Genomic DNA, 13,595 nt, shown 5'->3' with positions numbered 1-13,595 from the left:
TTCTGGCAACGCAGGTGTAAAATTAGCGCGGTGGGTGAGATGATCAGCCGCCATGGCGGGCTTGGAGCCGCAGGCTGTTCATGGTGAAGGCATTTTGCTTGCATTGGGTTGCTAATTCCTCTGCTGTGGCTATGGCTGGATGTGCTGCTACACAGGAGTGGGCAAGAGACAGACCCTTTCCAAGTGCAGAGAGAGAGAGAGAGAGAGAGAGAGAGAGAGTGTGCCTACTTAACTTTAAACTTTTAAATAATCCATTTAAAAATCATTTTTATGCACTCACCCAATTTCTTATTTTAAATAGGGTTATAAATTCTACCTAGAGGAATTCTCCGTGTCTTGTCCTGTGGCCAGGGCTCAAGAAAAATGCATCCTCTGATTTTTCAAAATATAGTAGTAATTGGATGAAATTATGAAGAAAAATGCTTGTTCAAATTTGCCTTTTCCTCTTCAACCATGATGAGAAAGATTCATGCCAGGTTCACTCAAAAATGTTTCCCGAACACTGAGTGCGGCACTACGTTGCTGGCCGAGATATTATCCCCTCTTACGGGGTACGTACATACTCGGAGCAAAAAAAAAAGTCATTTTGAAACTCCAATAACCTCACCAAGCGCGAAAGCTTGGTGGTGTTGGCTCTGCACATGGTAGCCCCCCAAAAAACTTCATCAAGCTCCAAAGCTCGGTGGTTTTGGCTCAGAAAATAGTCGTCCCCGTTCCCTGAACAACCCGAAAAACCTTGGTTGTAATAATGGAGAAAGTACTACCTTGGACACCTTGGAACCTTGATGTCAACACATCTTGCAATCATAATCATGAGGTGAGACAAGGTTGCTCCTCCAAGGAATGCTGAATTGAGAAAGACGAGGTTGCTAGCATCATCTATGCATTCTTGCATCTGTGAAGTATCTAGATAGTATTCAAAGAAGAAAGAGAAAAGAAAAGAGGTTGTTTAGACCCGGGCATAGTTGCAAAAATGATGGATACATTTTCTTTGGAAATAGCAAAGAACTCAAAGGGGGTGCACGAGAGTTTCATCGGATCACAAATGCGTATACAACAAAAATAATTATGGGCTAAATCAAGTGCCATCCATTACCATTGGTAAAAAAGATAATTTCTTCAAGATTGTCAAAGCAAGTCCCTGCTGCTGGCTGGAGTCTTGATGAGCTCAAGTATTTGCACCACCTCTGCCATAGATGGCCTATTGGAGGGCACTTGAGAAGTACAAATCAAACCCAGTTTGATGACAGGTAGCACTTCATCCTCCACATAATCCTGCATGTTTGGATCCACACAGCTCATGGCTTTCCCTTCATCAAGCAAAGACCGCACATAGTCACATAGAATTACCACATCATCTTCCCTGTATTCGACCGGCCGCCTCCCTGTCACGAGCTCAAGTAGCATTACCCCACACCCATACACATCACATTTCTCATTTATCCTCGAGCTTTGGCATGCAAACTCAGGTGCCATGTACCCTAAAGCACTCTGAAACTTGCTGCTCATGAGGTACTTGTCAAGCATGGAGAGCAGCTTAGCTAGGCCATAATCTGCAATCTTTGGGTTGTTATGTTCATCCAGTAAAATGTTGCTGGATTTCATGTTGTAATGTATGACTTGAGGATGGCATGCATGATGCAGATGGGCTAAACCACGGGCAATGCCCAACGCTATCTTTAACCGTTTCACCCAACCAAGAGGTGCATCTGCCTGAGGTTTCTCATGCAGCCTACTGTATAGGTTGCCATTGGGCATAAAATCATATATAAGTAGTTGCAGGTGGGGTGTCCAATAGTACCCTTGCAAACCCAACAAGTTCCGGTGCTTGATGTTACCAAGGGATTGGATTTCCTTCTCAAAATCTTCTTGTGATTTCTCCACGCTTGATGCCATGAGTTTCTTTATGGCAACTGTCCTACCATCAGCCAAGACAGCTTTATATACAGTGCCAAACCCTCCTCTACCCAGTTCGCTGTCTTTATTGAGCAAGGCATGTGCAGTTGTTATCCATTCCTCTGCCCTTGGATCCGAGTTCTTTGTAAACATGACAAGCTTCCCAATGGGCATATCTGAGCTTGGAGATGGTGAGAAGCTATGGAGTATGTGAGAGTTCGACCTTGGCATTATTGACTGAGCATATGCATTCAAGACCGAGACTATCACGACACCTGCTGATATGGCAGCGGCCGCCGATATTGCCAGAATGGCTGAGGCACTCAACAGCATGTTATTGTGTTTGCTTGCACCCAAGGGGTTTTGATCAACTGGGTTTGGATCACTGGAGTTTGGATTCAGAACTATGGGCTTGGGCATCACACTCGGACATGTGACATTCACGTTGGCACCACAAAGGTCGGTGTTACCGAGAAATGCTGACATGTTGAACCGTACAAAAATGCCATTGTCAGGAATGGGTCCCTGCAGTTGGTTGTAAGATACATTGAGCTCAGCAAGCCTTTGTAGTTGACCTAACTCTGATGGTAGTGTGCCTGAGAGATTATTGTAGGAGAGGTCCAGGACCTCAAGACTTTTCAAGTTGCCAAGCTCTGGAGGAATGCTGCCATAGAGATTGTTTTGAGATAAGTTTCTGCAAACAAAAGCAAAGAATGAAGTTAGCCTCAAAAAGGAGTCGTTGCAATGGATTCCACTCTCAGCTCATGAAATAGTCATTATGTCCTGCATGTAAAACCCAATGCATGTAAAATGGCCCCTAATGATATCATTATTCCCCACCATTCCTTAAAAGATACTTCTACTGGCTTCATCATCCTCCACAATCCCCAATCCCGTGTTCCTTTAGACTTACCCATCATTACCTATCATGGCATCAGAACAATCAAAATTATCATGCCCCCTCATACTTTTAGACTTTTATTCAACATGGCATCATCACCATCATCATGCATCCCCTTCACCATGCCTTTAAAGCTATCCATCATGGCATCATCTTCATCATCGTGCTCTCCATCCCCCATGCCTTTTGATCTATCACCACGGAATAAAATAAGTACACAAAATACTAGGGAAATGAGCAAGCAGATGTAGCCAACATACATATCTGTTAGGGCAGAACAGTTCCCCAATGCAGAAGGGATTGATCCATTCAGCTTGTTTTCAGCCAAGAAGAGTACTGAAAGCCTGCTTGCATCTCCAAGGTTTGCAGGGATGTTCCCAGCCAGCTGATTGTGGCTCAAGTCGATCACTACCATGGCACTACCTGGGTTTAAAGCCAGAATGTTTCCTGACAATAAGTTGTTGGACATATTTAAGTACTCCATCTTGGCACATGTGGTCATAAGCGGCACCACTCCCGAAAGCTGGTTCTGGGACAAATCAAGAATCTGCAGGGACCCACATTGATCAAAGAAAACACTGGGAAGCTTGCCTGTTAAGAGGTTATCTGACAACCTCATAGAGAGGAGGCCAGGAATGAGCAGCGTCTCAGGAATGGTATTGATGAACTTGTTTGACCTCAGATCCATGCTTTTCAGCTGAACACAGCTTGAGAAACTGCTGGGAATCGATCCTGATAATTTGTTGTGGGAGAAATCAACAGTCTCAAGTGCTTTCAAGAGACCTATGGTTGCAGGAACCTGTCCATACAGAGCATTATATGACAAGTTCAACACCTTCAGTGAGCTCAACTCACCAATCCAGGAGGGGATGATGCCGTATATGATATTTTCAGCCATGTTGAGAGTGGAGAGAGAATCCAACTTCTGCATGGCGGCAGGCAGCTCACTCGAGAGGAGATTGTTGCTCAGATCTAAGTGCTGCAGCAGAATGCAATTGCCGATTTGGGCACCTACGACCCCCGAAAATCCATTGCTTTGCAACCTTATATCCACTAAACTCGGTGAAAATGCAGGCAAAAGCCCTGAGATGGCATTGTATGATACATCCAACACTGACAGACCTGTCAATGCCCCCATGCTTAACGGCATTGCATTAGTCAAATGATTAGCTGAGAGATTAAGGTTCCTTAAACCCAAGCAAGAACCAATGGCGTAGGGTATGTTCCCCTCCAAGGAGTTTCTTGCTAAGGACAGATAATGGAGGCCCTTGCAGTTGGAAAAAAGCTGTGAGGGGATGGCACCCAACAGTAAATTATGTGAAAAATCCAGAAATTTGAGGGAGATTAAGTTGCCCAAAGCAGGATTAATGGGACCTGACAGCATGTTATGGCTAAAATCCACTCTCTTTAGCAGTGTAAGCTGAGCGAGCTCTGCAGTTATGGTGCCTGACAGGTTATTGTGTGCAAGGGATAAGGTCTGCAGATATGCAAGCTTTCCTAGACCTCTGCCTATGTGCCCAGAAAGTGAGAGCCCATTCAGATGGACTGTGATAACCCTACCACTACGTGCACATGCTACACCAGTCCAGTTGCAAGGGCTGTTATCATCTTCTGTCCACGAGCTCAACGCATTAATTGGGTCAATCAAATCAGCCTTGAAAACTATCAGACCCAGCACATCATCGTTCAGCTGCACGGAATTGGACATGCAGAGACCAAGCATGAGGCACATTGCAATGAGCCTTGCATGAATGCTATTTTTCCCATACATGCCACCCATCTCAGTAAAGCCCTGATGTAAACCCACCACGCCGACGTGCTTAATCCTTCACTTTCTGTGTAAAACCAATTCAATTTTGAGCTTAAACCTGCACAAAATGGCCCTCAACCTTCAGCATAATCTTTCAAAGCATGACACACATTCTGATAAGCCATAATGTCACCCATCTCAGTTAAGGTCTGGTGTAAATCCAGTAAATGATGTTGAGATTAATCCTATTGTACAGGTGTAAACCTGATATTAATCTTGATCTTACACATTTACAGCGTGATCTTTAATCTTGAGCTTCATCCTTCCAAGCATGAAGCACATTGCAATAAACCATTCATAGGAGCAATCTTTCCCATAAATGCCCACCCTATCTCAGTTAAGTTCTTAAGAACTATCATCGGAGTAACCGCTCCCCTTAATATGATGCTGAGCTTAATCCTTTAGTTTTGATGTGGATTCAACATTAATCTTGAGCTTAAACCTGCACAAAGCGGCTGTTAATGTTGGGCTTAATCCTTCAACTTAAGTTTTGTTGTAAACCCAACAGGATAAACCTTCACAAAATTGCCATTGCTTTAGTTTTGGCTTGAACCCAATACATATTTGAGCCAGAGAGGCCTTATACTCAAGTTCAAGTGTAAAATCAAGAATTGATTAGAGATGAAACTTACACAGAATGTCCTCTGCTAGGTTTTAATGCTTCACAAAATGTTCGATTATTCTGACAGCATTTGGGCGCGGCCTTGGCCTCTGCTCAAACACGGGCGAAAGAAGACCCAATCAAAAGATCAAGCTTACCCAACAAGACGGACTCTCCGAACCCAATTTGCTTCTGTAATTTCAGAACCAGCGTTTATCTGCTAACCCACTGTGCTTTTGAGCTCGATGGTACCATAACCGGTCAGAATTCAAGGATTTGCTGTAAACCCATTTCAATTTTCAAGCAGGAGTGTAAACCCATTTCAATTTTCAAGCAGGAGCCTCTAAGAAAAGCCCTATGTATCACAATCTTGCCCAAATTGGCTCACCTCATGAACCTGATGAGTTTCCGTGAGCACAATTCTGGCCTGCATTGTCTGTAAAGGAGGCTATTTTAAGAGAGCGTAAAGGCGATAAGGGAGAAGCAGCAAGCTGTGTGGATAAGCAGTGGACAAGGCACATCAGAAATTGACTAGCTATGGGACTGTAGCCGATACATGTGCACTGTGCAGGTTCTTTCGGCGAGAGAGAGACAAATGCAGGTACTTTGGAGGGCTGCAAGGCAGTTAATAAGCAAGGAAGGGAGGAGACAGGACAGGCCTCTTCAATGCATGTGCATATTGTGGACCTCTGGACCCCTGGTTATGAAGGGGGGGAGAGAGAGAACAAAAGACAACATGACTCATTGCACACCAACTCTTATTATTAGAAACTCTAGAAACTTGAAAGAAATTATTATTAGTACATCCTCAGGCTAGGAAAAAGAAGGCAGTGAATAGTAAAGAAGCCTAAACCTAGCTGGCTCCAACTACCCTTCCTTTCTGGTTATGCAGGACATTGTGAGGAATGGTGAAATTGTTCAGGTAAAAGTGTGGGGGCAATCATACTTGCTTTTTGGCAGGCGTCACGCTCGTTTCTGAGCATCCTGTCGTCGTAAAATACTTGCAAAATTTTGAAGTCCCCATCATAAATTACACTAGAATTCAAAAAAAGACTTGCTGTATTTCACCAAACCCGTCGAGCAACGGTGCCCGCCAAAAAAGAGTGGATGTTTATTTTGCAATTTTTCTTTTTGAACATTTTTGGATTTGGTGTAGATATGGTTTGATTTTAGCAATTACTGTTTGTGTAAGTGTAGTTATTTACAATAAAAGTTCTGAGGGAGAAGGTTAATTTTTGTTTTTGAACATTTTTGGATTTGGTGTAGATATGTTTTGATTAGCATTTATTGTTTGTGTAAGTATAGTTATTGTTTACAATAAAAGTCATTCATGAAGGGATCTAAGGGTGGAGGTTTATTTTGCAATCTTTGTTTTTGAATATTTTTGGATTTGCATTTTTTGTTCTTGCAAGTACATCTCTTATTTACAATGATCATCAAGCGACCTAAGGGTGAAGGTTCTTTTTAGAAAGTTTAGGGTTTGGTTTGATTAGCATTTATTATTTGCATAAGTATAGTCATTGTTGTTTAACTAAGTATAGTCATTGTTTGCTTAACTAAGTATAGTCATTGTTTGTTTACATAAACACTACAAAATAGCATGATAGCTTTTTGCAAATGGGTGTTTACAACTTGTTTTACATCTATCTAGGTACTACTACCTATGGCCCTCCTTTCATACCTTTAAGCTTGCATGGACAATGTGCCCTCCAAATGTAACCATCATCACGGATGCATGGACAATGTGCCCTCCTTTCATACCTTTAAGCTTCATCACGGATGCATGGACAATGTGCCCTCCTTTCATACCTTTAAGCTTGCATGGACAATGTGCCCTCCAAATGTAACCATCATCACCGATGCATGGGCTTTCTTGGACTAACTCAACTTAGAATTGAAGGGGCACTTACAGTCCTATGACTTGAGAAGATGTATGTTGTGGAGCATGCTTACATCTCCAATCGAAGGCATAAAGAAAATAACCTCCTCACAATTTTCAAGGTATAGTTATAATTTGATAAAGAGTATGAATATTATGCTTCAAGAACCATTTTCATGTGGTGAAGCAAACCGATTTCTGGCTTAGTGAAAATAGTTTCTCAAACAAAGGGATGAACATGTATGCAAGTACACATTTCAAATAGTTTCTCAAACAAAGGGATGAACATGTATGCAAGTACACATTTCAAATATTTTTGAAAGTAGATGCATTATGATAGTAAGAGAATAAGCTTAGTGGTGAATATAGGATGTGAAGACATGTCCATAACACACATTTATTTTGACAAATAGAAAGCATGCACCTCACTTTTAATGTATATCAACAAATCCTTTGTGATTCCCACCACTATATAACAAGGAATAGTTCAAATTCTTGAAAGCCCAACTTGTTGCTGTTCCACCCTTAGCATGATTTGCTCATGCTTGTAAGGCCTTGTTTATGAGGAGAAGCCATGCTTGAGCGTTTGAGTGTGCATTATCTTAATTTGGCGTCGAACTTAGTCATGTGTGTGACCAAGATGGACTTGAGGGGAACCCTGAGTAATTTGTCTGTAAGTTACACTGCCTATTTAAGGGATGAGATGATTTTCAATGGGAGTCGAAGGCCCACTTAAGTTGTATGCATATTATGAGAATATTCATATTCAAAGCTAATCATATAATCTACTCCATTTTTTGTAGTTGGTAGACATCTTAATAAGAAAACCTTTATAAGGACTTCGATCCTCATTTATTCCCTCATTCTTCCATCAAGTCAATCAAATATCTCATCTTACCTAAAGTAGTATGCATTCTTCGTCATATGTTTTGTTTGCCATTAATACGCTGGGCACATAACTAGAAAGGTGAAGAAAGGCACCATATATAATAGTCAAGTTGTATTCTCCTCAACAAGAAGTTACACATTAATGTTCTTAAATATCCTCTTTACATAGATTATGTTAGCATGCACATTGTGTTTTCTTAAAGATCCTCTTTACATAAATTATATTAGCGTGCACATTGTGTTTTCTCACACTTATAAAACAAGCTCAGTATGTATTATCAATCTAGGTTGCTTCTTATAATGTATGTTGATCCTCCCCACATAGTAGCGTCATGGCATGGAATATGAACTCCTTATTAACGACATTAACTTTTGATGTACGCTTGCTGCATGTTGCATTTTAAATAATTGTTATGGCATCTTTAGATAGGTAATGTGAGTAACTAGATTCATTCATCACAATCGTGAAACAAAGATATGCAAATCCTATGACACACTAGTTGGCAGACACGGGTAGCTCATTGCATTGGGCACAGTTATATTAGACGGGCTCTTTAGTTGGAGCCGACTAGGTGTTCTGGAACCATGCAAGTGCTGGGTCTTGGACCGGACATCGACACTTTTAGCGATCCTACTTGGGAACTGGTATGCCAGGTATAGGAGTAGAAAGATAGAGGCTAGTTCTAAGGTCAGTCCTGTACAGTAAGTCAGTAGAGAAAAGTTAATTGGAGTAGACCTAGAAAGGAAGTGCGCACACACTGGTGTGAGAAATGTTCAGAAAGTTATAGGAGTGCAATGAAGAGTGCATGGAGAATCAAGGGAGCTCAAATAGAGCAATGTGGTACCGTGCAGACAGTCCAAAGCTACAAGAAATGAAGGGCAGCTACATCATTTAAGAAGACTTCAAGAAGGGATTCCACGCCAACAAGAATGGTAGACTCAAGAACCACCGAGGAACCAAGAAGGGGAGCACCAAGAGCTTCAAAACAAGAGGCAAGAAGCTCAAGAAGAAGAAGAACTAGTAGCTATGGGAAGAATGTCTCTAAAGTACCTGTAGTTCAATTCTATCGCGTGAAAATGAGAAAGAAGGCACCTTTGGCTATTTATAGTTAAAATTTAAAGTTTGGCCTTTTCACACTAGACCGCTAGACAAAAAAATTACAGTTTGCAAAAATATTAAGATTTCAATTAAATAAAGATTGGTTAAAAAAGAGCCTGCTACAAAATTACAAGCATGCCATCTAATCTAAAATTGTTATAATGTCTTCATTTTTTGCTCCTCTTGTGACATTTACTTCATGTTGATCTCCATCTCCTTGTTGACTTGAAAGCTTGTCATTGCCTTCACCTCGATCCTGAAACTCTTGCCCCTCACGTGCATCAGAACAGAGGCTATTTTTCCATATACTCAGTTCATCTTCAAGCTCTTCCACATGCCTACTATGTGTTGGTAGGGCTATGCACCTTGCTGCTGAAAATTCAAGGTCCCCCATTTGCCATGATTCTGAGACCATGGTTGTCCCCTCCTTACGCTTCCCAATCTGTAAAAATATAGAAAGTGGCACAATAACCAGAAAGTGTAAGGGTTAACTCTAGACATGTAGTGGAATCAGATATACCTTTCTTCTCATCAACTTGAAACTTGACTCTTCCACATTGTCAAAGCCCATGATGCTAAAGTGTTGACGCAGGTCTGCTAGGCTCCAATGCTTGCTTGCTGCCACTCGCTCAATCCATCCATTTTGCATCATCACAACTACCTCAATAGGCATAATTTCTTCTTCTGAGGCTTGAAGTGGGATCCATGTCCCGTGCTTTTGCATCCATCTTTGGTAGTGCAGACGCATGTACAAAATAGAGCGTGCCTTCAAGAACCTGAAAGACACTGTAGAATCTACTACTTTGCACTTGTACACATCACCTTGATGTGACCCCTCATTAACCTCCCAACCATCTCCTAGTAATCCTTGAATGAGGTCAGACCGTACCTCCTTACAAATATACATTATTTTTGTTTGGTGCATTGGCATGGAATTGAACATGTGCACAAAAACATGTAAAGGACAAAACCAATTTAGCCCTACTGACCTAGATGCCTTTGAAAACTTGAGTGATGTCTTGATATCACTTACCATCTTAAACTTTAAGCACAAGATGGTCCAAGCATCAGGTTTGGGCCATTCGGGATTGTTAAGAGGGGGGTTGGGGATCTCTTCTAGCTTGCCAAATAAATGTGGTTTTTTATCTACAAAATATGAGTGAGAAAAGAAAAAGATATTGTTCTGTACAAGATCACTTGGGCTTTGAGATACAAACATTGCCTCTCCAATGGATGCATGCATAGCATAGAAAACTCAGTGAGGCTTTGTAGTGGTTGTTCCTCAACATAATTAGAGGGGAAAATATCTGCAGAGAGACATAAGAAAATGGAGAATCATAAGAAAATTTGAAACAAAAAATCCAATATTAGCATGTTGTTAAAGCTGTGTTTATGTTACACTGACAATTTTAAGGAAACCTTGGTCGTTAGCCTTGAATGTACAGGTCTCCAAGGGTATACACATGTTGCACTATGGCAACCAGTCCTTCCTTCTTAGTATGCGTGAAGCCTTGTAGCCGCCCCTTCCAACAATGATGTAGCATATTCCCAGTTGACGCACTCGATGTGGTCCCTTAGAGCTTGGCTGCATGTAGACCCAAGCCCCAACCCTGAATCTTGTTGGAGCCCAAACTCCATTCTCATCTCTTGTATTATGCAGCACAAGCTCTTCCACTTTCTCCCTAGGTCTTCTCACATTACTGGAAGAGGCCATGGTGGTAAGAAAAGAGAAGAAGGGAAAAGAAAAGCTTGTTTTACAACAGAAGAGTGGAGAGGAGAGAAAGTTCAGGGTCTTCAGTGCAGCAATGGAAAGCTTAAAAGAGGGTTAGAGTTTGAGAATAGGCTTCTTGAACCTAGGGTAGACTAAAGAGGGATAGAGTTTCTGCAAAACAATGGAGAGGGAGGGAGATTGAGAGAGAGAGAGAGAGAGAGAGGGAGATTGAGAGGGAGGGAGCTTGAGAAGGAGGGAGAGCTTGAGAGAGATGGAGTTTCTGCAGAGCAATGGAGAGATTAGAAAAGGAAGAAAGAGGGAGAGGGAGCTTGAGACTGATGAGGGAGCTTGACAAGGAGGGAGAGCTTGAGAGGTATGGAGTTTCTGCACAGCAATGGAGAGCTTAGAAGAGGAAGAAAGAGGTTCAAAATGAGCTTTCCAAACCTAGAGTATGTTGGGGGGAAGTTTGAGAGGGAAAACACACTTTTGGAAAAAAATTAAAAATTTTCAATTTTTAGGGTTTTTTATTTGCGCGATTCTAGGTGGGGGGACCTCTAAGTTTGGGCCCAAGAGGTAGGGGGACAAGAGTAGTAATTAGGCCCCATTAGCAAACCAAAGCCTAGGCCCCCTAGGGTCAAAGAAGTCAAAAATGTGCACCCAGCCCTCTTCCTATTGGTCCATTCCTAATCAAAAGTTAATCCAAGAGGCCCTCTTTGGGTCCAAAAAATTCCTAATGGCCATGGTTGCTCTCAAACAAGAGGAAGACAAACTAAGGAGGTGGAACATTAGAGGTCAGATGAGCTTGAGGAAGTACACCTAGGAGATGATCAAGAGAGCAGGACAGTTAGAGTCAGTGCAAAACTAAATTAGGAATTCAGAGGGAGACTCATGGAGTTGTTGAGATCCTACAAGCACGTGTTCACATGGAACTACTCGGACATGAAAGGAATTCATCCTAGATTTTACCAGCACAAGATCAACCTAAAGGAGGATGTAATTCCTATCAGCAAAAGCGGAGAGGTATAGAATGAACCCTAGCTACGCCAAATAGGTGAAAGAAGGAATTGATAAGCTATTAAGGGTGGGGTTCATCTATCCAATGGACAGAGTAGAATGGCTATCACCCATAGTCATTGCCTCGAAGAAGAACAAGAAGCTTAGAGTCTGCATAGACTAGAATGCCCCCCCCATATCAGATCCATTCCCACTACCATTCATCATACATTCTCTACTGGATGCAGTGGTTGGGCATGAGACGTACTCCTTCTTGGATGGGTTCAGTGGGTATAGCCAGGTGTAGATGGCTCCAGGAAGATAAGGAAAAAACACCCTTCGTGGACAGAATGGGGGGATTTCACCTCTAACATAATGACTTTTAAGTTGAAGAATGCTCCAGCCACGTTCCAAAGGATGGTTCAAGAAATATTGTACGAACATTTAACCACTTGCATGAGGGTAAAGGCTAAGAAAACTGGTGAACGGATGCCAAATCAAGAAAGAAAAGTGTGGTTAGATCTGAAGAATGTCCAACAAGCATATTCAGAGTCTAGTTAGTATCAAGATGTCAAAGTCGGATAGGATTCTGGAGAGTATGAAAATAGAAAAGAACAAATCCGAAATTAGGCACTACCTATGTAAATATGATTGCAGTGTGCATAGAGAATGAGGAGCCAACTGGTAACAACGTGGAGGTGGTGGAAATGTTGAGTTTTTTGCCCCAAAAAAGGATACATGGATGGAAGGGGAAATGTATCAAATCACTGTCACCCCTCCTCAATCTGACAATTAATGACCTCACATCTTGGGAAATGGGCACTCATGGAAAGATTTTGAAAAGAATTTGGGAAAATCATGGAGATATCATGCAGTTATGGCGGACGTGCGCCACAACAATGATTGGAAAGCGTATCACTTTTGTCAAAGGCCTAGTTTTCATGTAATTGTGTAAAAATTCTCTAATGCGCTATGCTTCCACCATTCTCTGTGCTAAACTCTGATGCCACCCTGCCTTTGCTTGTTGGACATTATTTGGAATCGAACACACTTTTCTTTCTTGATTTGGCATCCGTCCATAATAAGTCTTTAGCATGTATCCATTCACCAGTTTCCTTAGCCTTTCACCATCTAGACTTGCTAGCATGGTTCTTGTCCCCATTTTTATGACAATTCTGTATGGGCCCGTCTATCTCATTTTCAGCTTTCCTAGGTGGGGTCCCATTCTTGATGAGAAATGTAGGACTACATCTCCTTCTTCGAAGATATTAAACTTTGTGTTTCTGTCCACCTGGAGCTTTCTCCTCTTTTGTACAATTTTGGCCGTCCATGCACTATGTAGTCTCCTTTTATCCAGCCAAAGGAGTTTCTCAATTATGTACACTTCTAACTTTTCTAGAGAGAGTCTTTATGCCCACGACTATCCTGAGGCTCTGTGTGAGGAACTCCATGGGCACTAATTCTTCGAGTCCATTCACCATGCTGAAAGACATAAGTCCTATTGCGTTCTTGTAATCTGTTCTGAATGCCCAAAACGTTGAGTGCAGCTTTGTGTCCTAGTTGGTCCTGTTTTCATTCACTTTCTTGACCAGTATTCCCTTCAGTATTTTATTGGTGGATTTTTCTTGCCCATTTACTTGCGGGTAGTAGACTGTTGACTTCTTATATATGATCATATGTTGCTCTGTTAGCTTCTTACTTCATTTAGGAAGTGTCTCCCTTGTTCTGATGACTATCTCTATTAAGCATCCAAATCTTGTCTCATGATAGTTTCATAAAGAAACTTTGCTATTGACGATGCCTTACAGTCCTTCACA

At 41.8% G+C, this 13,595-nt stretch overlaps 2 protein-coding genes across 6 annotated transcripts; both read right to left on the bottom strand.

Moving 5' to 3' along the window:
- Positions 1-965: 965 nt before the first annotated feature.
- LOC147606399 (uncharacterized) lies at positions 966-5,914 on the bottom strand. Of its 5 annotated transcripts, none has more exons than XM_086792267.1 (3): positions 5,240-5,914; positions 3,058-5,049; positions 966-2,590 (listed from the first exon to the last, which is right to left on the bottom strand). In XM_086792267.1, the coding sequence occupies exons 2-3, from the start codon at positions 4,575-4,577 to the stop codon at positions 1,129-1,131; spliced, it is 2,982 nt and encodes a 993-aa protein (XP_086648393.1). In that variant the 5' UTR covers positions 4,578-5,049; positions 5,240-5,914; the 3' UTR covers positions 966-1,128. The 5 variants fall into 5 exon arrangements, with proteins under 5 accessions (XP_086648393.1, XP_086648396.1, XP_086648397.1 ...); XM_086792270.1 differs by having other exon boundaries at positions 3,058-4,665; XM_086792271.1 differs by having other exon boundaries at positions 3,058-4,632.
- A 3,302-nt stretch (positions 5,915-9,216) lies between these two features.
- On the bottom strand, positions 9,217-9,900 carry LOC147606398 (uncharacterized). Its single transcript, XM_086791629.1, has 2 exons — positions 9,595-9,900; positions 9,217-9,516 (listed from the first exon to the last, which is right to left on the bottom strand). The coding sequence occupies exons 1-2, from the start codon at positions 9,820-9,822 to the stop codon at positions 9,217-9,219; spliced, it is 528 nt and encodes a 175-aa protein (XP_086647755.1). The 5' UTR covers positions 9,823-9,900.
- Positions 9,901-13,595: the final 3,695 nt, after the last annotated feature.

The sequence above is a fragment of the Cibotium barometz genome, chromosome 57, assembly GCF_041138505.1.
Source record: "Cibotium barometz isolate CiBa-2024 chromosome 57, ASM4113850v1, whole genome shotgun sequence".
NCBI classification, from domain to species: domain Eukaryota; kingdom Viridiplantae; phylum Streptophyta; class Polypodiopsida; order Cyatheales; family Cibotiaceae; genus Cibotium; species Cibotium barometz.
This window is presented reverse-complemented; position numbering and strand designations above follow the sequence as displayed.

Excerpts from the sequence above, each read along its gene's own strand:
- LOC147606398 (XM_086791629.1), bottom strand. The coding sequence starts at position 9,822 with ATGCGTCTGCACTACCAAAGATGGATGCAAAAGCACGGGACATGGATC. Across the intron at positions 9,517-9,594 it reads TCAAGTTGATGAGAAGAAAG|ATTGGGAAGCGTAAGGAGGG; the intron begins GTATATCTGATT and ends ATATTTTTACAG.
- LOC147606399 (XM_086792266.1), bottom strand. The coding sequence starts at position 4,577 with ATGGGTGGCATGTATGGGAAAAATAGCATTCATGCAAGGCTCATTGCA. Across the intron at positions 2,591-3,057 it reads TGTTCTGCCCTAACAGATAT|AAACTTATCTCAAAACAATC; the intron begins GTATGTTGGCTA and ends TTTTGTTTGCAG.